Below are 25,530 nucleotides of genomic sequence, written 5' to 3'. Positions count from 1 at the left end.
TTGTAGCAGGTCTCGCTGCCACGGGGCCCGACCGACAGGATGGAGAGACACAGAGTTTAATGCAGACCCTCTTTATTTACCCACAAACACCACACACAGTGCAGAAGCACCTTCACAGCAGCTCCACAGCTTCAGTCTGACCCTTGCTGCTGGGCAGCCATGCCTTATGAAGGCTGGCAGAGTGGAGAGGCTGATTGGGCCCACCTGTGCCCTAATCAGCCTGAGTGGCTGCAGCTCCTCCACCCTGCCACACACCCCCAACGCCAACCTCGAGCCGGGGTCCATCCGGCCGAGCCTACTCCCCCCCCTGCCCCCTCGGAGCGGGAGAGGAACCCTCTGGGCTTCCTGGTCGGGTGGTCGCCCACGGCGTCGGCCTGAGCCGCGGAACGGTCGGGGTGGTCGCCCCCGGCGTCGGCCCGCCCGCCGTGGAGGATGCGCTCGGGGCCGGGCCACCCGGTGCGCGCACGACTGCCTCCTTCACCTCCGCGGGCTGCTGGTCCGCCTCCAGGACCGCCTCTTCCCCCACACTCTGCTCTGGCCGCAGGTCCGGCCCCGTCTCCGCGGGACCCGCCGTCGCTGGCGGCTGCACCTCCGAAGCCGCCTCCCCCGCCAACTCCGCCTCCGTCTCCGGAGCCGTCGCCTGGCAGCCTGCAGCTACTGCCTCACGGCCGGTCGGCTGCAGCGCCACCAGCGCTGCCGCGGCGAACCTCAGACGGGGTGCAGGGATGGGTCGCTCCGCGGGTCCCGCCGCCTCGGGAGCCGTCGCTTGGCGGCCCGCAGCTTCTGCCTCCCGGCCTCTCAGCTGCGGCGCCGCCAGCTCCTCCCGCGTTGCTGCGGCGGCCCTCAGACGGGGTGCAGGGGTGGGTCGCCCCGCGGCCACCAGGGCTTCTATGGCGGCCAGCTGCCGCTCGCCCTGGTCCCGGAAGGCGGCCGCCATGCCCGCCATGGCCCGGGCGAGCGTGTCCAGGGCCCGCTCCATGCCTCTCTCCTCCATCCTTCGCGCCCCACGTTGGGCGCCAGATGTAGCAGGGTGGATGCTACGGGGGCCCGACCGAAGGATGGAGAGACACAGAGTTTAATGCAGACCCTCTTTATTTACCCACAAACACCACACACAGTGCAGAAGCACCTTCACAGCAGCTCCACAGCCTCAGTCTGACCCTTGCTGCTGGGCAGCCATGCCTTATGAAGGCTGGCAGAGTGGAGAGGCTGATTGGGCCCACCTGTGCCCTAATCAGCCTGAGTGGCTGCAGCTCCTCCACCCTGCCACACACCCCCAACGCCAACCTCGAGCCGGGGTCCATCCGGCCGAGCCTACTCCCCCCCCTGCCCCCTCGGAGCGGGAGAGGAACCCTCTGGGCTTCCTGGTCGGGTGGTCGCCCACGGCGTCGGCCTGAGCCGCGGAACGGTCGGGGTGGTCGCCCCCGGCGTCGGCCCGCCCGCCGTGGAGGATGCGCTCGGGGCCGGGCCACCCGGTGCGCGCACGACTGCCTCCTTCACCTCCGCGGGCTGCTGGTCCGCCTCCAGGACCGCCTCTTCCCCCACACTCTGCTCTGGCCGCAGGTCCGGCCCCGTCTCCGCGGGACCCGCCGTCGCTGGCGGCTGCACCTCCGAAGCCGCCTCCCCCGCCAACTCCGCCTCCGTCTCCGGAGCCGTCGCCTGGCAGCCTGCAGCTACTGCCTCACGGCCGGTCGGCTGCAGCGCCACCAGCGCTGCCGCGGCGAACCTCAGACGGGGTGCAGGGATGGGTCGCTCCGCGGGTCCCGCCGCCTCGGGAGCCGTCGCTTGGCGGCCCGCAGCTTCTGCCTCCCGGCCTCTCAGCTGCGGCGCCGCCAGCTCCTCCCGCGTTGCTGCGGCGGCCCTCAGACGGGGTGCAGGGGTGGGTCGCCCCGCGGCCACCAGGGCTTCTATGGCGGCCAGCTGCCGCTCGCCCTGGTCCCGGAAGGCGGCCGCCATGCCCGCCATGGCCCGGGCGAGCGTGTCCAGGGCCCGCTCCATGCCTCTCTCCTCCATCCTTCGCGCCCCACGTTGGGCGCCAGATGTAGCAGGGTGGATGCTACGGGGGCCCGACCGAAGGATGGAGAGACACAGAGTTTAATGCAGACCCTCTTTATTTACCCACAAACACCACACACAGTGCAGAAGCACCTTCACAGCAGCTCCACAGCCTCAGTCTGACCCTTGCTGCTGGGCAGCCATGCCTTATGAAGGCTGGCAGAGTGGAGAGGCTGATTGGGCCCACCTGTGCCCTAATCAGCCTGAGTGGCTGCAGCTCCTCCACCCTGCCACACCACTGTAAACCGGTTCTCAAAACAGGCATGTAAGCAGCCAAAAAAAGGATTTAGCTTAACTGGAAGGTTTCACCCCCCCTTCGCTCTTAGAGATTGCTCAACGAGATGTTTTCTGTACTGACTAAGGGTTTGGATTCCCCTCTCATGGCCTTCTGTTTAGTTTTTTGTTTTGTTTTGTTCTTTGTCTTCCTTCTTTTTCTCTTTTTTTTTCATCTGTTTATTTCTCTGTCTTGTTTTTTTTTTGTTCTTCTTATCTACCCCCTGACAGTTTCTTGGGACAGAGAACACCGGATTATCTTGGCCAACGTTACATACAGTAGTTCTGTCTTTTCTTTTACCACTTCATTTACTTTAGGTGACATTATTGGGTGTGGCATGCTTGAATTATGTGCTGCTGTTTTTGTTGTTTTTCCTCAAGTTTGAAAAAGTTTTCAGGAGCAAAAAAAGAACTCACGTAAAAACATTCACACAACTAATCACCATATGTAAAAGAACCAAAGATGTGTATGCGGAACTTTTACCATGAGATCAGTTTGTAACAGGGGAAAGAAAAAGTCTTTGGTTGCTCCAGGAACATATTACTATTACAAAATATTGATTATTTACTGTTTTTCGAAGTTCAAAGTTCAAGTTCAAAGCCTTTATTGTCTTTGCACAGTCAGACTATACAACGAAATTGCAGGCGCCATTCTGAAGGTGCATAAAAATAGAATAGAAAAATATAACAGAATGGTGGAAGAATATAAAAATGGAACAAAATTGAAATTTAGAACAGAAAAATGTAAGAAAATAATATCACAGAATGGGGGAAGAATATAAAACATATCAGCGGACCGGGGCCTGGCTTCACTTCCACACTTGAAAGGCTTGCTCTGCTTTGACTTTGGTCTGGCGTGAATGACATTAGCATAAAAGGGACATACAATGAAAAAGAAGATCATATATTTGAGTGTTTGAAGTGCCCGTTAACTCCAACCCTGTCACTTTTCTTGGGACTGCTGAAGTCATTACATCAATGTTGTTCACTGAGTGGTTCACATTTTCAAGGAACTGCAACACCAGACACCGAACTATGAGCAGAGATATCCAGCTTGCCCATCTGTATGTCTACCGAACTCCTCATCGTGCTGCATCTGCTCTGCAGCTGAGGCGGTGCCTGAACCCACTCTGGAAGAGTGGGGCGGAGTCCAGGGGCTGACACGATACCGTAAACCAGCTGCCAGGAACCCAGCTGTAAACCCAGTTAAAAAGGGGGATTTTCTTCTGTATCCATAGCAGGCATTTCATAAATATAGCAGGAAATTGTGTCAATCTTTTGGCACAATTTTATATGGGTCAAATAATAAAACCCACAGCTTTGTTGAGAGTAATAATGCTGAACATTTTTAAGAAAATAACTGTCGTCACTGAGTAATTTCTGGTAGAATCAAGTGTGATTGTTGCACAAGTTGCTGTTGTACAAGTTTAGTGGAATAAATTAGCAGCTGTCTAAAACAATTTTTAAAGTCTGAGGATGAAGAGCTCCTAGACAGTTCACCCTCAGCCCAGTCTCATGAAGAAGCAGTCAGATTCCATGGTTGTAAATGACACCGTAGCATACACCAAGGCTCAGTAGTGGAACATATCAGAGCCGGGCCGGGGGGCGGGGCATTTGACCGGGCCCTTTGCAGCCTGGAGCCTCTCGTCTCATGAGTCGATTCGGAGCTCGGACCCGAGGATGAATCGCTGCTAACAACGTCAGGTTCATCTCCCACAGGAGGACGATTAGGGCGAACAAAATATGCGTCTAGCTTGGTCAATTTGGCTATTTCTTGCTCCCTTTTTTCTTTTTCTTTGCGTTTTATCGCTCCACTTTTGTGTTTCTAACTCCCGCTCATGTTTAGGCTGTAGGGTTACTGCGCTCTGTTGACAAGTGGTCGATGATGACGTATGACGTTGATAGATGGCTGTTGATGACCAACGATTTTACCCAAAATACATTTGGAGATTCACTTGCAATTTTTTGTTTTAATGTTAATTGTGAGTGTGAAAATCTCAGCACAACATATTATACAATGCTTTATACCTAATATGAACCAAGTGGTGCTACAAAAAAAAAAAAAGAAATCTCGCGGGCAAGGCCTGCTGCTTCAGGGGCCCCATTGGGCCCCGGGCCGGGGGAGTACCGCCCGCCCCCCAGCCCCCCCTGAAGCCCCGCCCCTGCCTAGGCTGATGGGAGTCATAACACAAGACATATTACAATATAAAAGCCATTTTGCATCTAAATGGAACCCTGATGCTAACCATACTCTCACCCTGACTGCGCACTTTTCACCCCTGACATCTATCGCCACAGTCTCAACGAGATCCACCGCTAGTCCTCTGAGTCTTGTTTTTCAGAAGCTCTTGTTAAGAGCTGTTTTTTTCTTCATGGCCAACTTTTAGTATTTTGTTTGCAGTGGTGGACTCCAATGTCCAACCAATCACCATGTATTCACCCTGACATACAGGACATTACACTGTCTTTACCACGACTGCACAGTGTTTCACAGACGGCTCTTGCATCCGAGGAAAGATCCTGCCCCTACTAAAGCTAATGAATAAAAGACCCCATGAAAGCAGTTTTATGAACTATTTATAATGCGGCCCATTATGTAGTAATATAATGAGCCTCAGCTCCTCGGCTGTGGATACAACAAGAAGAGAAAGTGCCTCCAGTAGCTTTAAAAGCATCTAAAAGGTTTCCGCTGTCCGAAAGCATCTCTGATGTGGAGTGAGCTTTATATGTTCATTATTCTAGGTGACATTTAACTAGCATGGCTACCTGGAGCGACTGGGACCGACAATAACCATCAGGAGAGGGAACTTGAACTGCAGAAAGCTACGTTAACCTACTCTGAAGGATCTAAGACAAATAATTCACTACGTCCACACATAATCCTGTCTTTGGTACAAATAAAAAGAAGCCTTTGAATAAGTAGACGTATTTCAAGTGTTTCATATTTTTACTGATGGAGATTTGGAGCATTAGTATCGATATAACATAAATAAAATAACCTCTTAGTACAGGGCGCTTAGATTACCTCCAGAAGCACGTCGCCTCAGCTGAGAAACAACAGTTAAGAAGAAGTGATCGGAGCTGCAGGAAATTTCTCACTTTTTTTTCCTTTTTTGGGGGATTATGTCGTACCCATTAGGGAGACGTGGACCTAATTAGAGCTAAATAGAGCAGTCATTTTCTCTCTGGGTTTTATGTCATTGAAACACTTGAGGGAGAGCACGTTTCACCCCCTCATTACATTCAGCGTGACTGTCGTCCCTTCCAGCCCCGCGTTAAACCTGTCCCCCTAATCTCCTCTGCTGGTCCTCCATCGTGGCTCTTAAAAGTTCCGTTTATTAAAGCTTTTCGGCTTCTTTGAAAAGGACATACTGTGGTTAGCAAGCACAAGAAGTTTGTCTTTCATGATATTTGCTCCTGACCTCACCTGTGCTTCTCTCTGATTTGATAAAGCAGCATTAGGAAAATACAAAGGTACAGTATTGCTTCTTTTCCTCCACTTATCGACCTCATCAGTCCGTCTGTCCTCTGTTCTGTCTGTCCATTGTTCCCGTCAATTTCATTTAAAAGTATTTTTCAAGTCTGTGTTTGAAGTGACATGTTTGGACTCCAATAGTTCAATGTCTCAACAGAGTGGGAGGGAAAATAAGAGCATGAACAAGATGCAGGCCTTTTACTCTGTTTCCATACAGGCGCCTTTGCAGTTTCTTAAATTGGTCAGACTTGTTCTGATTGTCAATAAAACATCTTGTTACTTAGTCTTGTTACTTACAGTAGTTCTAGTTTATGTCATAGTGAGGCTACATGCTGTTTTCTTGTCATAATAAAAGCTGTTCAGTGAAAGTAAGTTGGCCAAACCAACTTCATTTGAGCTTCGACATGACGGTGGCATCCAACTCCTCGTGAGTATGATCTCACACAGATCCAATTACTAACTTTGACTTTGGCAGTTTCAATAAGCCATGGCAGTTATTTACTGACCCGCTGGCTCATCTGAAGAAACGAAGCCATGGTTGATCCTGGACACGGCTGGTGAAGTGTGCTCCTTCCTCAGGCTGAGATGAATCAAGCACCAGCTGAAAAAGTCTCAAACCTGCCTGTATCTGCCTTCCTAGGCGCCGGGGCCAGCGCGGGTGCTGTCAACAGGAACTTTCTGAAGGCTTCGTTCACGTCCTCTGAAGGACACAACTCATCTCCGTCTAATCTGGGAAAAGTTGTTTTACTCAGCGCCTTATTTCCCCAGACTCCTTTAGTTCTGTTGTTACAGCATTCACTGTTGCACCACATTCATCTGTAGTTATCATCCAGGTTATAGAAGAATATAATAGATATAGAGGGTCTGCAGTGACGTCACTTCCCCACTGGACCACGCCCCCTTACTCGCACTGAGTGGCAAAAACAGCTGCAACTAGTAGGGGAAACTGAGGGAAGGACGGGATAACAGCCGATTATCAGCTTAAATTAAAGGCAGTTGGACTTGACAGTGACCCGTACAGTTACCCGAAGAACCAGTGGTTCATGGACATTAATATTTGTCCACGAATCGAGTTTCCTGATATTTATATGTACTTAATTTCTATGCCGGGGAAATACACGAAGCAAAGCTTGAAGGCATACAAAAGTCTTGACACTTGGTCCTACGTCAAGGCAGGATTTGTTGGTGAAATTAAAGTGATGAGGACACCGAACTTTATGATTTGACCATTTAACGTTAGCTTCCCAAAAATCCAACATTACCTGATACAAAATGGGAACCGCAAATCCACGTTTCGGTGCCTGGAATCCAGTTGTTTCTGTGAATTGCAGCGATCCATTTGTCTCTCTTAAGCTTATTTTTCGGCAGTCTGTAAAACGATAACTCAGATTTCTTGCTAAATCTATGAGTACAGTCGATCGCACAACAGCTCTTTCCCATTTTAGATGTTTTCCAGTGCTCAAACTGAAAGTTTACGCTGCCACTCAGTCTTTCTGCCACTCAGTCTTTCTGCCACTCAGTCTTTCTGCCACTCAGTGGGCGTAACCCGCTGTGAAGTTGCATCTGTGACATCATGCGCATTCCCTCTATAAAATGGTTAAATCCCCCTGAGACGTCTACATGCTGTATTTACACACTGGCCTGTGAACGTACGGCCCTGCGTGGTGGTCTGGGTCAGGCCCTTCAGATACTGAAGATCAAGAGGAGGGCTGATCCCAGCAGCAACCCCCCCCCCAGGCATTGTGACCTGACCCCCCCCTCATGATTGACCGGATGTGCATCTCTGTCCCACTGCAGCATGGGTGTCAGGGTGATGGACACGTCTTGGGTGTCGCGCAGGGGCTCGTCATCTTCGCGTAAAAGCTCCTCCACGCCCCCGAGCGTGCACCCCCCCACCCCGCCCGCTGACGCCCTCCCCCCCGAGCAGCCTGGGGAATCCTATGCCTACCCCTCCCCCACCCCCCCTCCCACTAGCAGCGACCGAGCCAGGTAAGGGTGTTGTGCCCCGCCCTGCTTTATTACCCCCCCCCACACACAGACACACACATGCGTGCACAGTCACACACCCCCCCGCTGCTGCCGCGTCCCCCAGCTGGCATCAGCACTGCTCCTTTTCTCCCCAGTTTTCTTGCCTGTCCTCCATGCTTCCACCTCCGCGTGACCCCCCCCCCCCCCCTCCTCAGGTGAACCATGGCCACGGTTACATGTTTTTTAATTCTGAATTAATTATTCCGAATTAAATAATTCTGAATTAAACTATTTTCCTTTGATTTTACATGGAAATAGTAATTCCGAATTGAGGTTTACATGGAAAACACGTTTGATCGGCTTTATCCAATTCCGCTTAAGTTCTGGGGGTTGGGAAGGTTCTGATTGGATAGGGGGCGGACTGGAAATTACGTCTACCGGAAGAAAAACAAACTTAGCCGCTACAACTTTGAAAAGCTCACAATTTTTATGTTTCCTGCCATCTGTTCTTTTAATTATTTCCAGGTCCTCCAAGCTATTCATTAAATAAATCTTCTCTGCTCTTGACCACCGTTTACTGCGTGCTGCCATCTTGAAACTTTGTTTGGAAAACAAGCCCAGCGCAGAATATACAGTAAGCGCCATGGCGACAGACGAGCAAGAGAACGAGCAGCGCAGAAAGATCGGAATTAATTTAAAGCGGAATGAGTGTATACATGATCGCGGGAATATTTTATTTGGATTTAAAATTGGAATAAACCAGCCACTTACTTCGGAATTAAGTTTAATTCGGAATGGCCATTTTCATTCGGAATTAGGTGTTTTAGATGGTAATTTTTACTCATTTTGAATCTGATTTAATTTTAATTCTGAATTAAAGAGGAATTAAACTTCCCATGTAAACGCACTGCATGTCACTGCTGTTTAAGTGTTTTGTTTTAAGCATTTTCTTCCCGTTTTTAGAGTCATGTGTGGAGTTGTTCTGATTGAGTGGTGATATAACTTATATGGCACAAGTAAAGTTTCCACGTGGTTTTCAGGCTGTGTTCACCCCCCCACATGTGTAGCCAAGCATTGCTGCATGTGCATGGATGACATATTTCTTTTGTTCTTGCCATCAGTCCAAGCATCTTTAGCAACTTAACAGTCCATTGTCGAAAGGCCCTGCAATGGATGAGGTGACTTGACTTTCTGTTTTATTCATTTCTATGAGACTTTCATCTGTTCTTTCTTATCTGTCTTGTTCCCCCTGGAATCCCCCCCCCCCCAGCAGTCCTAATTATTAGCATTTCTCTCCCTCTTATTGGACCTAACATGACCTCACTGACAGTACATCCCAGTTCTCTTTGCATCCAGCTCTCTTCCCCATGAAACACTGACATCTTTATCATTGCAGCTCAGATGATGCATCCTCCACCTGGTCGGAGTCCTGTTACGCCTATCCCTCCCCTGAGGAGGAGAGACCCCCCCCCCCATATCCATCTTCTTCTTCCTCCTCTTCCTCCTCCTCTTGCTCTTCCAACTCGCTCTCTCACCACCCTTTCTACGCCCGTGCACCTCCAAGTGTCCGTCCCATCGCTCCCACCCCCGAATCCGTGCCCCCTGGCCCCTCCCCTCCTCCACGCCTCTCTGCCTACAGCCCCCCCCCACTCCCCCCGTCCCTGTGCCCGTCTCCTCAGCAGCTTGACGTCAACTCTAACCCCAAACCCAACTCCCTGCACCTGGCCAAGCAGGCTTCCCTGTCCGACGCTCCGCATGCGCCCCCACCCGAGACAAACGGTTCCACCCTCTATATTAAGCCCCCGCTCATTCTGACCCGTCACGATCTGTTCCTGGGCTCCCCCAAAACACCCAACACCCCTCTTTCCGCTCCCCCTCCGTGGGCAGCCTGTGCCTGTAGCTGGGAGAAAGGAGCCAAGCCGAAGAGGTAAATACAGACCCCTGTACCACCCGCTCGTTCCACTACTTACACACGTTTGGCAAGAGGCCTGGAAGGGACAAAGAAGAATGAGAGAGTGATGATATGAGGAGAGGGGGGGGTGGATGTGATTAAGATGCTTCCACCTGCTCCACGGCATTCTCTGTCTGCTTCAGTTTTGCTTTTGCAGCCATCAGTCATGAACATCAATATTCCTTAAGCTCCATTATCACATCTCCAATTTAATAGCCATGTCTGGAGACTCTATAACTTAGCATGTTTCCAGGATCTTCAGGAGACAGTTGCCAGGCGACAATAGAGCTTCAACGGTTTGAATGAATGCAGTCACAAAAGAGGGTGTTAATAGACCAGGTCGTCAGTGGGGGGGGGTGCTGCCTGCAGAGATGCTCATTCACATCGCTCCGCCTCAGCTTTAAGTCCCAGATGCTTCAATCATCCATCTGTGGCTCATCTGCTGATGGTTAAAGTGGGTTGACGTGAAGCAGCGACTGCGACTGTCTGTTCGAATGTAACGGGCTATTTTTTGATCTTCAGGCTTCGCTCACATCTGGTGTAAGAGTAAGCTTCTGCTTCACCCCTCCGCCGTAGTGGTCACCCACAGTTTGACATTGAACTATGGGTGCTCTTCTGTTTTGAATTTTTTTTTTTAATGTCAACAGATCTCCGGAAAGAGGATTGTTTCTTCTTGAAAGGTGCACGATGCAACAGATGTGCATGTTTATTTTTCCATTCCCTCTTTCCTCAGCACCCTGAAGAACAAGGAGTTGTCTCCAGTGATCGGCCAGAAGGGTTTCCAGGGAGTGGGGACCTCTAGTGGACAGACGCAGCACTCTGAACACAGCCCGCACAGTTTGAGGAGAGGTAACGCACCGGGAGCACGCTCACATCGTTAATGTGCAGCTTCACTGCCATCTGCTTCTCTGTTATATGACAGAAATGTCTGAATTTAGTTGCTGGTCTCCCCGCAGCAAAGAAATTGGCCCCAATCCCGCCTAAAGTCCCGTACTGTCCGATGGGAGCCATGTGCGACCAGTCCACGGGCCAGCCGTCTCCCGTCAGCCTGTCGCCCACCCCTCCCAGCACCCCCTCCCCTTACAGCTTCAGCTATCCGCAGGGCTACGCCACCATTGGCTCCCCGGGTCAGATCCAGATGGCAACCACTCCATCTCTGTCGTCTCCGCCGTCGCTGGCCGGCACGCTCACCAAGCCCAGACCAACCCCTAAGCCGCCCAGGCAGAGACCCAGCCTGCCCCCCCCTCAGCCCCCCAGCACGCCCGGCACCAGCCCTCAGCCTCTGGAGCATTCGTCAGGTCTCCTGGACGGTCTGTCTCCTGGGGAGAGCATGTCCACGGGTAAAGATCAAAACTGCTACTCATAATACTATAGCTTTATTTGATTTTAGAAAGAGTATCAGCTTTAAAATGCCATGTTTGTCTGATCTAGGGTTGCCACCTTTCAGAAATAGAAATAAGGGACGCCCCGATTTCAGCAGCGCAGCATTGAACATTTAGCATTTAGCATTGAACTTGCATGACAGCCAACCATACTAGCAACTGAAATAGCCTCCTATTCTATGTATGTCCACATCAGCCAAGATGTAATATAGCCTACAGGTGAAGAATATGGTGTAAAAGTTGATTTATTTCAATAATTCAACTAGAATATGGTGTAAAAGTTAACTTATTTCAATAATTCAACTAGAATATGGTGTAAAAGTTAACTTATTTCAATAATTCAACTAGAATTTGGTGTAAAAGTTAATTTATTTCAATAATTCAACTAGAATTTGGTGTAAAAGTTAATTTATTTCAATAATTCAACTAGAATATGGTGTAAAAGTTAATGAAAATACGGGACAAATCGCGTCCCGTATTAGTTCAATACGGGATGCAACATTTTTTTCTCAAATAAAGGACAATTCTGTATTTTACGGGACGGGTGGCAACCCTAGTCTGATCCCATTAATTACTACTTTTTTGAAGAGAAATGATGTCAAATTTTTACATCATTTGATATGATTTTGACTTATACAGACCAAAAGTTTGGACACACTTCCCCATTTGTTTGAATGAGAACGTGTGTCCAAACTTTTGGTCTGTACTGTATATGCCAATGTTGTCATACCTGTCGTACAAGACAGATGCTTGAAGAAACCACAAACAGGCAGGAACACGCCGCGCCAGAAATATTTCAACAACACCAAATCAGAAACAAATAAATATGAATCACTGTGTTTTGAAACATTGATTCTTACTTTTACTTCTGCTTTTCCATGTCTTTGGAGACTTTGGACCCATGCTTTTCTTGTCAACTTCATTTCATGTCAAAATATATTTGTTACTATGTACATTTTTGCACTTCAGAGAGAGTCAAATACAGGGTCCAATTATTTTATGATAAGTACCGGTTTCTTCTGAGAGAGTATGTTGCCTCTCTGAGGTGGGATATTGCGTACAGCAGTGATCACATGTAAACATCAATGAATGTAGTTCTCAAAGCTGCAGTGGACGTCCTGGTAGAGGCAGTGAAGGGACTCGGGGCAGTAATGACGGAAGGGAAGACGAACCAAGTACGAGACCAAACAGCAGTGATTCAAGATAGTGTTATAAAAGCAGCTTAATATCTGAGCCTGAAGGGCAGGCGGGCGAGCTAATAGTGTCAAAGTTCCTTTGTGCTGATTTAATGCAGGTGAGGAGGTTAAAACAAACGGGTGGATGTCCCCAGGGGACTGTAATGATTATTTGGTACAAAAGCAGCCGTCATGAACGGCTTTGAGCAGTAACGTTAGAATCAGAATCAGAATCAGTCGAGATTTGTAAGATCTCCAACATACTCTGATTTGTCTCTGCTGCTTCCTTGCTTTTATTCACTCTGGGTGTACCCTAGTTTACAGAGCTGACTGCGCCCCTAAAGGGAGGGGGAAAGGGAGTGGTCGCAGTCAGTGGACAGGTATAGATTGTTCTTGTTTAGCAACAAGAAGTTTCCTCTTCTCTGCAGATGTCTGCTTTATGCTGACAATTAGGAAACTTATTGTGCAGCACTTTTTAATCACTTAACACAGCATTGTTTTATCAGTGTGTCACAGGCGTAAGCAAATTATCATAAGTTCTGTTAATAGCGAGCATGATAACTTACTACAATAATTCCAACAAAGTGCAGGGAACAGACTGTATGATGGCAGAGTAGAAGGTGGTCAGCAGCTGCTGTGGCAGGTTAGGCAGATGATCTCCACTTCATGAAATGTTTCAAGCATTTTTTCAGCGCTGTCCATGATTTTTCTAAACAAGACAATGTGAAGCCACTTTCCGTGCACATTACAAAGTCATGGCTGGTGACGACGGAGGTACAGGTCCAGGACTGGTTTTCCATCAGTTCTGAGGCAGCTTTATTTAAATGGCACCAAATCACGACAAAAACCATCTCAAGGCTCTTTGGGAGTACAATGAAACTCATTCTAAACTAGTCCAACTATTACAAAGCCAATTAGATAAATAAATGAAAAACTGCCTCCTTAGAAAAACTGACAGGTTGGGCCAAAACGGTTTGTCGATCCCCCAACCTGAGTAAGCAACAGGCGACCGTGGAAAGATCTGGTTTGCATTTCCAGGAAGACTGGAACAAAGTAACACAGGAACCACATGGAAACACACGTCCCCACCTCCTCGATGCCAGATCGCCTCTCAAGCCTTGAGCGAAGGAACAGCAACATTACAAATTAGTAAAACCTTCACTGTGTTGCTTCAAATTTAAAAGGAATGGATGCGGCACGTTACAAAAATGAAATGAAGTTGATTAGAAAGATATTTACGGAGCCCCTAAAGGGACATGGATTTTTTTTTAATATATAATGAGTTTTACGCGCGCGCTTGAAACCTTTATGCGCGCGCGTAAAACCTTTAAGTGAGCACGTAAAGTTGTTTACGTGAGCACGTAAAACGTTTATGCACTCACTAAAAAGTTTCACGCGCTCTCGCAAAACTTATAAGTGAGCGCCTAAAAGTTGTTCTACGTGAGCGCGTAAAAACAAGTACATGGAGTATTGCTGGAACAGGAGACCATCCAGTTGCGCCCTGCTCTGTTTATGAATGGAAATGACATTACAGGATTTAGCCTAGCTATATTTTAACCTGGGACTCCATTATAAGGACATTACCACTTTGCTTGCAAGTAAACAACTTTACGTGCTCACTTAAAGGTTTTACGCGCGCGCGTAAAACTCATTATTAAAAAAAAAAACTCATTATAAAAAAAAAAAAAATCCGTGTCCCTTTAGGGGCTCCGTAGATATTCAATATTTTGGGTTCATATTTTAAGCCATGAAACAAAGGTTTAAGATTGAGAAACACTGCAACAGTTCTCATGTGTTTTGTTTCATCCCACCTTTTCTGATTTTGGTCTTTTTATTTTATCATTTCAGCTTTAATTTGCACCAAAATAAATAAATATATAACAGGAAGGAAAGCACCTCCCTTACCAAGGTCTCTCTAGACGTGTCTTCCAGTTGTAAAGAAAATGATCCGGATCTATTCTAACAGTTAAAGAATATTATGGCCAAGATCTACCTCTGCAGGCAGTTTAATGAAGTTCATCCCTCTGTTTCTGTCGTTGAGGAAATACTCTTCACCTCAGCGTCATACTAATCTGCACTATTTATTTGACGCTGGTGGTTGTTGAACTTATAACATGTTTATTTATTTGTCTCAGTGTGAACAGGAAGTTCTCGTGTGTATTATCCTAATCTTCCTCTTCTTGTCAACTGCTCTCACTGTCTTGCTTACAGCCGTATGAGGCGAGAGCTTCATTCATTCTAGGTGTGAGAGGGACTTTTAGGGTAAGCAGCAGTTCCTGTCCTGAAGACCCGCCTCTCCGTCCCCCATTCCTCCACCCCCCCCTGCCATCTCAGCTCAACACGAAGCCCCCCGCGCCACCAGCCCCCCCTCGATGCGGTGGAGCTGCCGGTAGATGCAGGCTCTGGATCTGGTTTTCTGGATCTGGTCCTCTGGATCTGGTCCTCTGGATCTGGTCCTCTGGATCTGGTCCTCTGGATCTGGTCCTCTGGATCTGGTTTTCTGGATCTGGTCCTCTGGATCTGGTTTTCTGGATCTGGTCCTCTGGATCTGGTCCTCTGGATCTGGTTTTCTGGATCTGGTCCTCTGGATCTGGTCCTCTGGATCTGGTTTTCTGGATCTGGTTTTCTGGATCTGGTCTTCTGGATCTGGTCCTCTGGATTTGGTCCTCTGGATTTGGTCCTCTGGATCTGGTCTTCGTGAACTGGTCTTCTGGAACTTGTCCTCTGGATCTGGTCCTCTAGATTAGGAATGGGCGATATTTTACCGTTGACGATAAACTGTCAAAAAAATTCCTCACGATAAGAATTTTTCATCTCGCGGTAAAAACGATAAATTCCCGTTGATGACGTTTTTGTGTAAAGCTGATTTATGGTTCTGTGTTAAATCCACGCACAACGTACGTGAAGGAAGGAAGGAAGGAAGGAAGGAAGGAAGGAAGGAAGGAAGGAAGGAAGGAAGGAAGGAAGGAAGGAAGGAAGGAAGGAAGGAAGGAAGGAAGGAAGGAAGGAAGGAAGGAAGGAAGGAAGGAAGGAAATGAGCCTGAAAGAAAGAAAGAAAGAAAGAAAGAAAGAAAGAAAGAAAGAAAGAAAGAAAGAAAGAAAGAAAGAAAGAAAGAAAGAAAGAAAGAAAGAAAGAAAGAAAGATAAATTCCCGTTGATGACGTTTTTGTGTAACAAACATGGCGGATCTGAGAGCGAGATAGATTTATAGTTGAAAAGGTGGAGTTGAATTGGTATTTTTTTTATCGTCATTTTTATCGTTATCGGGATAAATGCCAGAAATTATCATGATACATTTTTTAGTCCATACCGCCCATCCCTACTCTAGATCTGGTCCTCTGGATCTGGTCCTCTGGATCTGATCCTCTAGATCTGGTCCTCTGGATCTGGTCCTCTGGATCTGGTCCTCTGGATCTGGTCCTCTGGATCTGGTCCTGTGGATCTGGTTTTCTGGATCTGATCCTCTAGATCTGGTCCTCTGGATCTGGTCCTCTGGATCTGGTCCTCTGGATCTGGTCCTCTGGATCTGGTCCTCTGGATCTGTTCCTGTGGATCTGGTTTTCTGGATCTGGTCCTCTAGATCTGGTCCTGTGGATCTGGTCCTGTGGATCTGGTCTTCTGCTTTGTGGCGGCTTCACTTGTAACTTCTCATTATGTATATACGGTGGCAAAAACTATGTGACTGCTTTGGAATTTATTTATTTGCATTATTTTCCCATAAAATGTGATCTGATCACCATTTAAATCACAACAATAGACTAAATGTTCTTACGCTGATAAAGCACAAACATTTATGAAGGCTAACTGGACTCAGACGTTGGGGGAGTGGTTTATAGCTACTACAAAGTCATCCATCATACCACATTTATAGACCAAATGTCTTTAAATTGAATTAAATGAGTACTGTGGGTGCTCTTCCTGGAGGTCGGTGCCCAGCCAAGGTGACTCCAAGGAATCCTCCATGAGGCTTGAGCACATCTCTGCAGTTGGCGAACATCAGTCTTCACGAACCTGGGAGCTGGAAGTCATCGATCAGGCAGAACACCACAGGGAAATAGCATTTTAGCAGTCTGCAACTCCTACTGGAACAATATTTTGTGGATTGATTAAACAAGTAGTCGATAGGAATATTTAGAACAATGTTTGGTGAAAAAAGGGCACAGTTTAGGATATCACAGCGGATGCATCAAGCTATGAATCCAAGTATGGGAGGAACTCCATCACAGAACGGACTCAGGAAAAGAACATTCATGTGTCGGTATGAACCAGCAGAGGCCAGGAGGGACCTCAGCGTATCCCACGGATGTGTCCGAGGATCGGTGCAACATTCCTCCTGACCAGAAGCCACAAGTGCTGAAGGAAGTTTCACCAGCTATTCCTCAATTTTTTTCTACAGGACACTGAATGCTACACGGCTGAGTTCAATGACGTGAGGAGTTATAGCTGTCTGTGTGTTATCAGCTAAAGCACATTAAGTATGTCTGTTATTGTGACATAGATAAAGATTGGATTACATTTTACAGCAAGATCATGCAGAAAAGCAGCAAATTCCAAAGGATTCACATGCTTTTATTGTCACTGTGTCCACATATGGGTCAGGCCACCTTTAGCTCATGTTGCTGTTACCTTTGTGGTTTTCTTGTGTTCAGACAAGGATCAGAGGTCTTACTTTCAAACTTCAAACTACCTTCCGCCTTCTTCAGAGAGTGTCACGTGATGGAATGTGATAGAGATCAGGAAACATGGACAATACACGATGAACAGAGATGAGGGAGCGTACATGCTCTCACACACCTGGACCAGTATTTTGAGGCGGCGGGAGGACAGCGGGGGGCGTGACCGACCTGTCAAATCTGACAGGTTGGTTACGCCCTCATAGTAACAACAGCTGATAAGACGTGTCACATTCCATCACGTGACACTCTCTGAAGAAGGCGGAGGTTCTGCCGAAACTGTCAGAAAAGTTTGAAGGTAAGACCTCTGATCCTTGTCTGAACAAAAGAAAACCACAAAGCTATCAACACTGAAGACATAATGAACACAATACGACTATCATGTTGCTGTTGTTTGCATGGCGGCTGAAGCTGATGCATGGCTTACACGGCCGTTTCTGCTGGACACACCTGGACGGATGCCTTCAGCAGTCCCAGCACCGCTGCCCCGCTGCAGCTGCCCCTCCCCAGCCGTCCCCCCAGTCACCCCCCCCCGACCCGCATACTCCCACCTCCTAATCCAACACATGACCTGCCAAGTCACTCCCTACACAGCATATGTTTAAACCAAACCCAGGTTGATGTTTATCACTGATCTTGTGGTGTTTACCGTGTCTTTACTGCTTCACTTTTGGATCAGGCTATCATGACCAGTGTCTGATAGTGTCGGACAACATTTCCTATTAATTCCAGTCGTACTGGCAAATCCTCCTGATGGTGACTTTTTAGTTTCATCAGTTTTTATCAATTTGGCTTCTGAGGTTCACAAACCTCATGATCGACTTTGTTGTCGTTTCATCTGATCTTCAGCCGTATGTCTTGGACACTCGGGTGAAGAGAGGGACTGAGCTGTCAACTGATCACCACCTGGTGGTGAGTTGGATGTGCTGGTGGAGGATGAAGTTGGACAGACCGGGCAGACCCAGACGTATTGTTAGGGTCTGTTGGGAACGTCTGGCTGAGCCCTCTGCCAGGGAAGTCTACACCTCTCATCTCTAAGAGAACTTCGCTCAGATCCCGGGGGAGGCTGGGGACTTTGAGTCCGAGTGGACCATGTTCTCTGCCTCCATTGTCGGCGCGGCGGCTCGACGTTGTGGATGCAAGGTCTCCGTTGCCTGTCGTGGCGGCAATCCTAGAACCCGGTGGTGGACACCGGAAGTAAGGGATGCCGTCAGAATGAAGAAGGAGTCTTACCAGGCCATGTTAGCCTGAGGGACTCCTGGTGCAGTAGATACTAGCAGGCCAAGAAAACCGTAGCTAGGGCAGTCCTGGAGGCAAAAGCTCCATGAAGGAAGACTTTCGGTTGGGCTCGAAGAAATTCTGGCGAACCGTTCGGCACCTCAGTACTCTGCCAACACCATTTACGGTGCAGGTGGCGAACTGTTGACCTCGACTGGGGACATCGTAGGACGGTGGAAGGAATACTTCGAGGATCTCCTCAATCCAACTGACATGCCTTCCATTGAGGAAGCAGAGAGTGAGGACTCGGGGACGTGCTCATCCATCACCCAAGCCGAGGTCACTGAGGTAGTTCGTAAGCTCCTCAGTGGCACCGGGGGTGGATGAGATTCGCCCTGAGTACCTCAAGTCTCTGGATGTCGTAGGGCTGTCTTGGTTGACTTGGCCAGAGGGGATCTGGTTCGGGAACCACAGGATTTCATCTCTGCTTTTTGCAGATGACGTTGTCCTGTTGGCTTCATCGGACCGGGACCTTCAGCATGTGCTGGGGCGGTTTGAAGCCGAGTGCAACGCAGCAGCGATGAGAATCAGCACCTCCAAAACCAAGGCCATGGTTCTCCACCGGGAGAGGGTGGCGTGCCTTCTCCGGGTGGGTGGAGAAGTCCTGCCTCAGATGGAGGAGTTCAAGTATGTCGGGGTCTTGTTCACGAGTGAGGGAAAGATGGAGCGTGAGATTGACAGACAGATCGGTGCAGCATCCGCAGTTATGCGGTCGATGTACCGGACTGTCGTGGTGAAGAAAGAGCTGAGCTGAAAGGCGAAGCTCTCGATTTACCGGTCAATCTACGCACCTACCCTCACCTATGGTCATGAACTTTGGGTAGTGACTGAAAGGACAAGATCGCGGATACAAGCGGCCAAGATGAGTTGCCTCCGCAGGGTGGCTGGACGCTCCCTTAGAGATAGGGTGAGGAGTTCGGTCACCCGGGAGGAGCTCGGAGTCGAGCCGCTACTCCTTTACATTGACAGGAGTCAGCTGAGGTGGCTTGGGCATCTGTATCGGATGCCTCCCTAGGGAGGTGTTCCAGTCATGTCCCACCGGGAGGAGACCCCGGGGAAGACCCAGGACACGCTGTGCTGGCCTGGGAACGCCTCGGACTCCCCTCGGAAGAGCTGGAGGAAGTGTCGGCGGTGAAGGAAGTCTGGGCATCTCTGTTGAGACTGCTGCCCCCGCGACCCGGGAACGGATAAGCGGTGGAAAATGGATGGATGGATAGATGTTTATTTGGAATAAAAAAATTGCGCCAACTTCCTAAACTAGTGACGTGACCGTCATGATGTCACAAGGGGCGAAGCCCGGGGCCGAAGCCCGGGGCCAGAGCCCGGGGCCGGAGCCTGGGGCCGGAGCCCGGGGCCGATGCCCGGGGCCGGAGCCCGGGGCCGAGGCCTGAATGGTCAGGAGGTTTTGGTACTCATCTATAGCTATACATCCCACTGGATACCAGAGCTGCTACTCAACACAGCTAAACTCAGTCGAACAGTCAACGTCACTGTTGCCCGTAACAACCCTCAGGAGCAAATGTGAAGAAATTGGCGCTGATTAACGCTTTGGAAGGAGCTAATTTCCCATTTTTTTGTACATCATGCACCCCTTTCATGCTTTCCCCCCTATACTTTGGACCATCCTTTGAACCTGTGATGGCCCTCGTGCTGTGTGTAAAACCCTGAATGATCCGTCTCACTCTGCATCTATTCTTTATTTTCATTTATTTGATCTTTTTAACCAAGATTTTTTCTGCACTTGTGCCCATTATTATCTCTTTTTTCTCCTTGGACAGATTCACTCTGCAATTTGGACATCCCCATCATCAACATGGAACTGGACAGTATTTTTGACTTGACCCACATCTCCCCCTTCAGGAACTCAGTGGCCCTTGGTGAGTCAATCAACAGCAGGGCTGACTCCGAGGAGGAGTCCGAGAGCACCGTGTTATGACACCACCACGAGTCCCTGTGGACCGCAGCCCGGACCCCGGCCCTAACCCCGACCCTGAACCCCACCCTAACCCCAGCCCTAACCCCAGCCCTGACCCCCACCCTAACCCCGGCCCTGACCCCCACCCTAACCCCGGCCCTGACCCCCACCCTGACCCTGGCCCTGACCCCCACCCTAACCCCAGCCCTAACCCCAGCCCTGACCCCCACCCTAACCCCGGCCCTGACCCCCACCCTAACCCCGGCCCTGACCCCCACCCTGACCCTGGCCCTGACCCCCACCCTAACCCCAGCCCGGACCCCCACCCTGACCCCGGCCCGGACCCCGACCCCCATCTTCCAGCTGGATCACTCTGGATCTCTCATCACTCTTCACCTGCGTGCGATCGAAGGCCCAGCGTGTAAAAACAAGCGCCTCTGCATGGTACACTACCAAAAGAATACGGAGTCAGCACACAAACACAAGGGGTTTTTCTTTTTCTTATGAGAAGCGCAATTTGCATCTTACTGTACACTGGCTGGATTTTTTTTCTTTTCATTTCTTTTTGCCTTATTTTATTCACTTGCAATATTGCCTTTAACATCAGACACAAGACTGGAGCCGGAGCACTTTCCTGCTGCCCCTGGCTCTCCTGAGTGCACCTCAGAGGAACCAACACTACTGTACATCTGTCCTGTCTCCCGCTCATCATGGCTTCCTCCTTCACTCCATCCCTCTTCAGGGGCCCCTTGCTCTGCCATGTGGGGGCCCCACATCTCAGTCCCCCCTGAGCGTTCACTGTGACTGTGCGAGTATGTCTTTCTGGGGAAGTGTGTGCGTTTTGATGGTGTGTGGTGTGTTCATTGACGTAGTACTCGTACTGTATGATGTTGCACTGTTGGTGTCGAGGAGCAGATGCAGGAATGCATGTTTTAGACATTTAGGAGAATAACTACGAGGTGACGGAGAGGTTAATCACGCCTCTCTCTATACTTACATGGCATTCAGTCAGGATATAGACAACTGGATATTTATTGTTTATACTGTGTATTTTCAAAGTTTATGACATGATTAAGATTATAAATCAAACCAGATCCTATTTTTATCAATAGAAGAGTCATAACCAGAACATTTCCTCTATAAGTGAAGCTATGAGGGCAATATGAAGTATACGAGATGCATAGTGTCTGAATGATCCAGCTGGATAACAATGAAAATCTCCATGTGACGACACATGAAGGCACGGGTTCGATACCAGGAGGCCTCGAGTGCACAAATGTATTATTAAACATTTAGAAAGTCTTGTGTTGAGTAGAAAGATACAGCTCCCCACTATAGACTACACAGTCAAGCCTTTATTTTACTTGTAACATGTAAAATAAAGTAAAGAACAAACTACAGTCACATGCAAAAGTTAGTAACCCCTCTTTTTTAGTAATCCTGCTTCTTTTTTTCTATGAAAACAGATTAAATATTGTCTGATTGTTGAGGATCTTAGTATTTGGTAAATAAAACCTCAGACGAACAAGACTTTAAGTTTTAGCATGCCATTAAATATTTAACACAAATTAACCCACAAAGAAAAAAAAACTCACGGGTAATACTAAGTGCTACCTTTCGTACATTTTCACAAGTTAAGTTGCAGCCAGGTGCTGCGGAACATCCACCCTTGATGTGTTGGTCTTCAGGAGGTGTGCAGACCTCTAATAAAGTATAAACGAGAACTCAGAATTTCAAAGCACTGCTGAGATTTGTGAAGCTGCATCTGAGCAAACCAGAAGGCATCTGAAACACGTCCGAGGTAGATGAGACCAAATCAGACTTCTTTAGCCTTAATGGGCAAAACCAAACACAGCATTTCAGCAGAAACACCTCATCTCATGTCAAGCACCGTGAAAGTAATTATAATGGAGCGGCTTTGTCCATGGCTGCAGTTAGTTGTAGTGCTTTAACCGAAATGCTGTATCAGGACCTCAAGAAAGTCGTGCACAGCCGTGGGCTCATACAGTGGCGTCAATTCAGTGGAAGCTAAGGTATGGCAAGGTTACGAGTCACAGAACTTAACTAGAGTATCAATCAACACGTCCAGCAAATACTCATCACAGAAGTCTGCTATGTAGCTTATCTGTGTGGTCAAGAAAATTGGAACTTTTTCAAATGCAGTCTCGCTCACTGCAAAAACTCAAAATCTTACCAGGAATATTTGTCTTATTTCTAGTTAAAATGTCTCATTTTTAGTCAAAAAATCTCATTACACTTAAAACAAGAGTCATTACCAGAAAAATAACTTGTTATTTGACCATTTTCACCTGTTTCAAGTAAATTTTCACTTGAAATAAGTAGAAAAATCTGCCAGTGGAACAAGATTTATCTTCTCATTACAAGCAAAACAATCTTGTTCCATTGGCAGATTTTTCTACTTATTTTAAGTGAAAATCTACTTGAAACAGGTGAAAATGGTTGCTTTTGAGTCTTGTCTTAAATGTAATGAGATTTTTTTTAAAAAGAGACTAAAAATGAGACATTTTAACTAGAAATAAGAAAAATATTCTTGTTAAGATTTTGAGTTTTTGCAGTGTATAATAACTAATGAAATCGATCATGTTGTTCTTATTTGCATTTGTAGTTATTCCATAAATGTATTTAAAAAAACAAACATTTACATTTAACCCTTGAAGCAAAGGTGTGCGGCTGCCATACCTTGCCATACCCAATTGACGCCCCTGGGCTCATACATAAAAGGCACGTCAGAAGAATCCCCCAGTGAGATTTCCATGTGTACGTGAATGCCCCAAGACACGCCTGTAGAGAAGAAGAAGGGGCCAGAATCCGCCACGACGATGTGAGAACCCGCTAGCTATCAAAACAATGACAGATTATTGCTGCTAGATATGGATCTAAAAGCTGTTACATCGTGTGAGTACTAAGTATTGTCTACCTCATTTAGCATTAATTTCTTTTCAAAATAAATAATGGCACAGTGAAAACATTATTATTGCTCTTCTGATACTGCATCTGCATCCTAATACTGAGATCCACTACAATCAGATCTTTTTATTATGTTTTTACCCCCAAAAACACAGACCCAGAGACGGCGCTCTAACTTTTGCACAGGAGTCTCCACACTCCTCATGAGACCAGTTTCTGCAGAGCAGGGAGCCGTCTCCCGTCAGCCATCCTCAATAGAAAACGTCATATCAACAGACAGCAAACAGGCCTGGCACAAAGTTGTGCTATATTTTTATAATCAAGCGGATCTTTTTCTCACAATATTGTCACATTTTCATCCACATCCATGTGACAGACAATAGGAAACTCAGTCCAAGGAAGCTGATATTTTGGTCTATATTAGTGATCTAGGAATAGGGTGCAAAGATATGTGTATATGTGTTTATTTTGATGAGAGTATTTATACAGATATATTTCTGAATACTTTTTAATTGGTGTGAGGAATTGTGATTGTTTCCACTGCACATAAATGTTGTCTCTGGATTATTTTTTTTTTAATTTTTCCGAGTTGGGACCAGAGTTTCTCTGCTGCCGCATTGAAACCTTTTCAGGAATCACAGGTTCAGTTTAAGAAGAAACTTGAAAATCAGTTCAACTGGAGTAGCGAGGTTTGCGACAGCGGCAGTTAGATATTTGCCTTGCCGAGGGTTTTGTGGGGACCTATCCAGTTTTTGGGACGTTTGGTTTGTCCTGAGAACATCCTCAACACACGGCCTCCACGTCACTGTGCTGCTCTGCCATCGTCTGTCTTCAAGCGTGATTTTACTCACAGGACTCGTTAATACTGAAGCCTCTGTACATATTTGTTCTGTATATACTGACAGCGAAAAGATCAGGATATATATATAAAATATATAGATGTATACAAATATTGTAATGAAAACTAAATGATGAAATACAATACAAGGTTATACTGTACATATTATATGTCGCTGGTTGTAGCACAATTAAAGCACATGAACACAAAATAGCATCAGATAAACTTACAATGTACAATAGGCTCAAGTTTTAATGTAGTTTGCTTATTTTTTCTAAAAAGAAAAAAGCTTTTAGTGTTTGTGTTGCAGAGTTCCTGACCTTAAACACAACCTCCTCAAACCTGAGTTTAGCTTCACGGTTAAAAACACCCAAAGCTGCATTTTTTATTAATTAAATGCTTGTTCCACTGAATCACTGCAGCGACATGATGCTGCGGAGCAATGATGGAAAACATAAGATGTCTTGTGCATCATTTTACACATCTATTGCCGTATTTGATCTATCAGAAACTTTGAATATCCATTGTTTTTAAGTATAAAAATGACTTTCTGTGGGTTTGCACGATGTGTGACCACCAAACCGGCAGCAGCAGCGATCATCGTGTTCATCAGCATCATCAGGAAACTGCTGAACCACCTTTCCACTGCTAGGCTGGCTTCACACCAGCTGCATGGGCTCTTAGGATTAGAACTTCCGCTCAAATGCAAACAGAGGTGTCCACGTGGGTTGTGTAATGCGCACCTCTCCACTGCTACTCCTGGCATTTTGGAAGCAGATCGCAGCAAAATGCACAACTGAAACATTTACTTTTCTGTTATTGGCCTTAAATCTGCAATGAGACACCGTTCACTAAAGCTTCAGTGTGTAGGCAAGATGGCGTAGACATTACATATATAGCTCACTCGTCAACATGATGATTTTCTTTTACCTTTGGATAATTGCATGTGGCCGTTATGAAGTTACCGCTGAGCAGCTTTTATTACGTTACTTTTTGTGCCAGTGTAGCAGTGGATGACTCTTAACTCTGCAGTTATAGTGGTTAGAGCGGACGAAGGGTAATAACTCCAGCAGCTGCTTCGCCACAGTAGAACGGTTGGTGGTGTGAACAAACACGCGTAACGACACATGCATGTCGCCTCAGTTCAGGAGCATGACTGAAAGTAGATGCTCCAGATTTGGCCCACATAAGTGTTCAGTACCAGCAAGGTGCTAAACAGTATTGATAAAGTATTTGACAAATTTCACAAGAAGAAAAAATACAGCGTCAAGTTCAAAATGAAATAGTAAAACATGGAAAGTGATGTCTTATATCCAGCCTTAATGGGTGAGCTTGCTTTATAATTTAATTTAAAAAAATGTCAGACACCTGTCCAAATAAAAATCCCAGGCTCAAAGTTGTGTGATTTAAGTCCTTATTTACTAGAAGGCAATAAATTATCACCATATTGAGGCTGAAACAGTAAAATATTTGGCAGCTTGGTTGAAAAAAAATGTATTAATAGATCAAAATTGTTGCTGTAACATAACATAAATGGACTGTTTTGAATTCAATATTAAGAGAAAAGACTTAAGTAAAGTTAATGTTGCGGTTGGTTGTGCTGAAGTGGCCTGGCCTTC

The 25,530-nt window shown here is 47.2% G+C and overlaps 1 protein-coding gene across 5 annotated transcripts in view; it reads left to right on the top strand.

The window, feature by feature from the left end:
• LOC133418830 (rho GTPase-activating protein 44-like) overlaps positions 1 to 20,215 on the top strand; it is a 119,664-nt gene extending 99,449 nt beyond the window's left edge. The window contains exons 17-24 of one of the 5 annotated variants that reach the window (XM_061707689.1): positions 5,785 to 5,802; positions 7,601 to 7,792; positions 8,893 to 8,949; positions 9,168 to 9,698; positions 10,456 to 10,571; positions 10,679 to 11,062; positions 14,491 to 14,541; positions 20,009 to 20,142. In XM_061707689.1, coding sequence (XP_061563673.1) covers positions 5,785 to 5,802; positions 7,601 to 7,792; positions 8,893 to 8,949; positions 9,168 to 9,698; positions 10,456 to 10,571; positions 10,679 to 11,062; positions 14,491 to 14,498 — 1,306 coding nt within the window. In that variant the 3' untranslated portion in view covers positions 14,499 to 14,541; positions 20,009 to 20,142. Of the gene's footprint in view, positions 1 to 5,784; positions 5,803 to 7,600; positions 7,793 to 8,892; positions 8,950 to 9,167; positions 9,699 to 10,455; positions 10,572 to 10,678; positions 11,063 to 14,490; positions 14,542 to 20,008 lie in introns of all 5 variants that reach the window. The other 4 variants (XM_061707688.1, XM_061707690.1, XM_061707691.1 and 1 more) reach the window with 4 other exon arrangements.
• Positions 20,216 to 25,530: the final 5,315 nt, after the last annotated feature.

Source organism: Cololabis saira, chromosome 19, assembly GCF_033807715.1.
Source record: "Cololabis saira isolate AMF1-May2022 chromosome 19, fColSai1.1, whole genome shotgun sequence".
Taxonomy (NCBI): domain Eukaryota; kingdom Metazoa; phylum Chordata; class Actinopteri; order Beloniformes; family Belonidae; genus Cololabis; species Cololabis saira.
The sequence above is the reverse complement of the archived record's forward strand: the minus strand, read 5'-3'. Positions and strand labels throughout refer to the sequence as shown.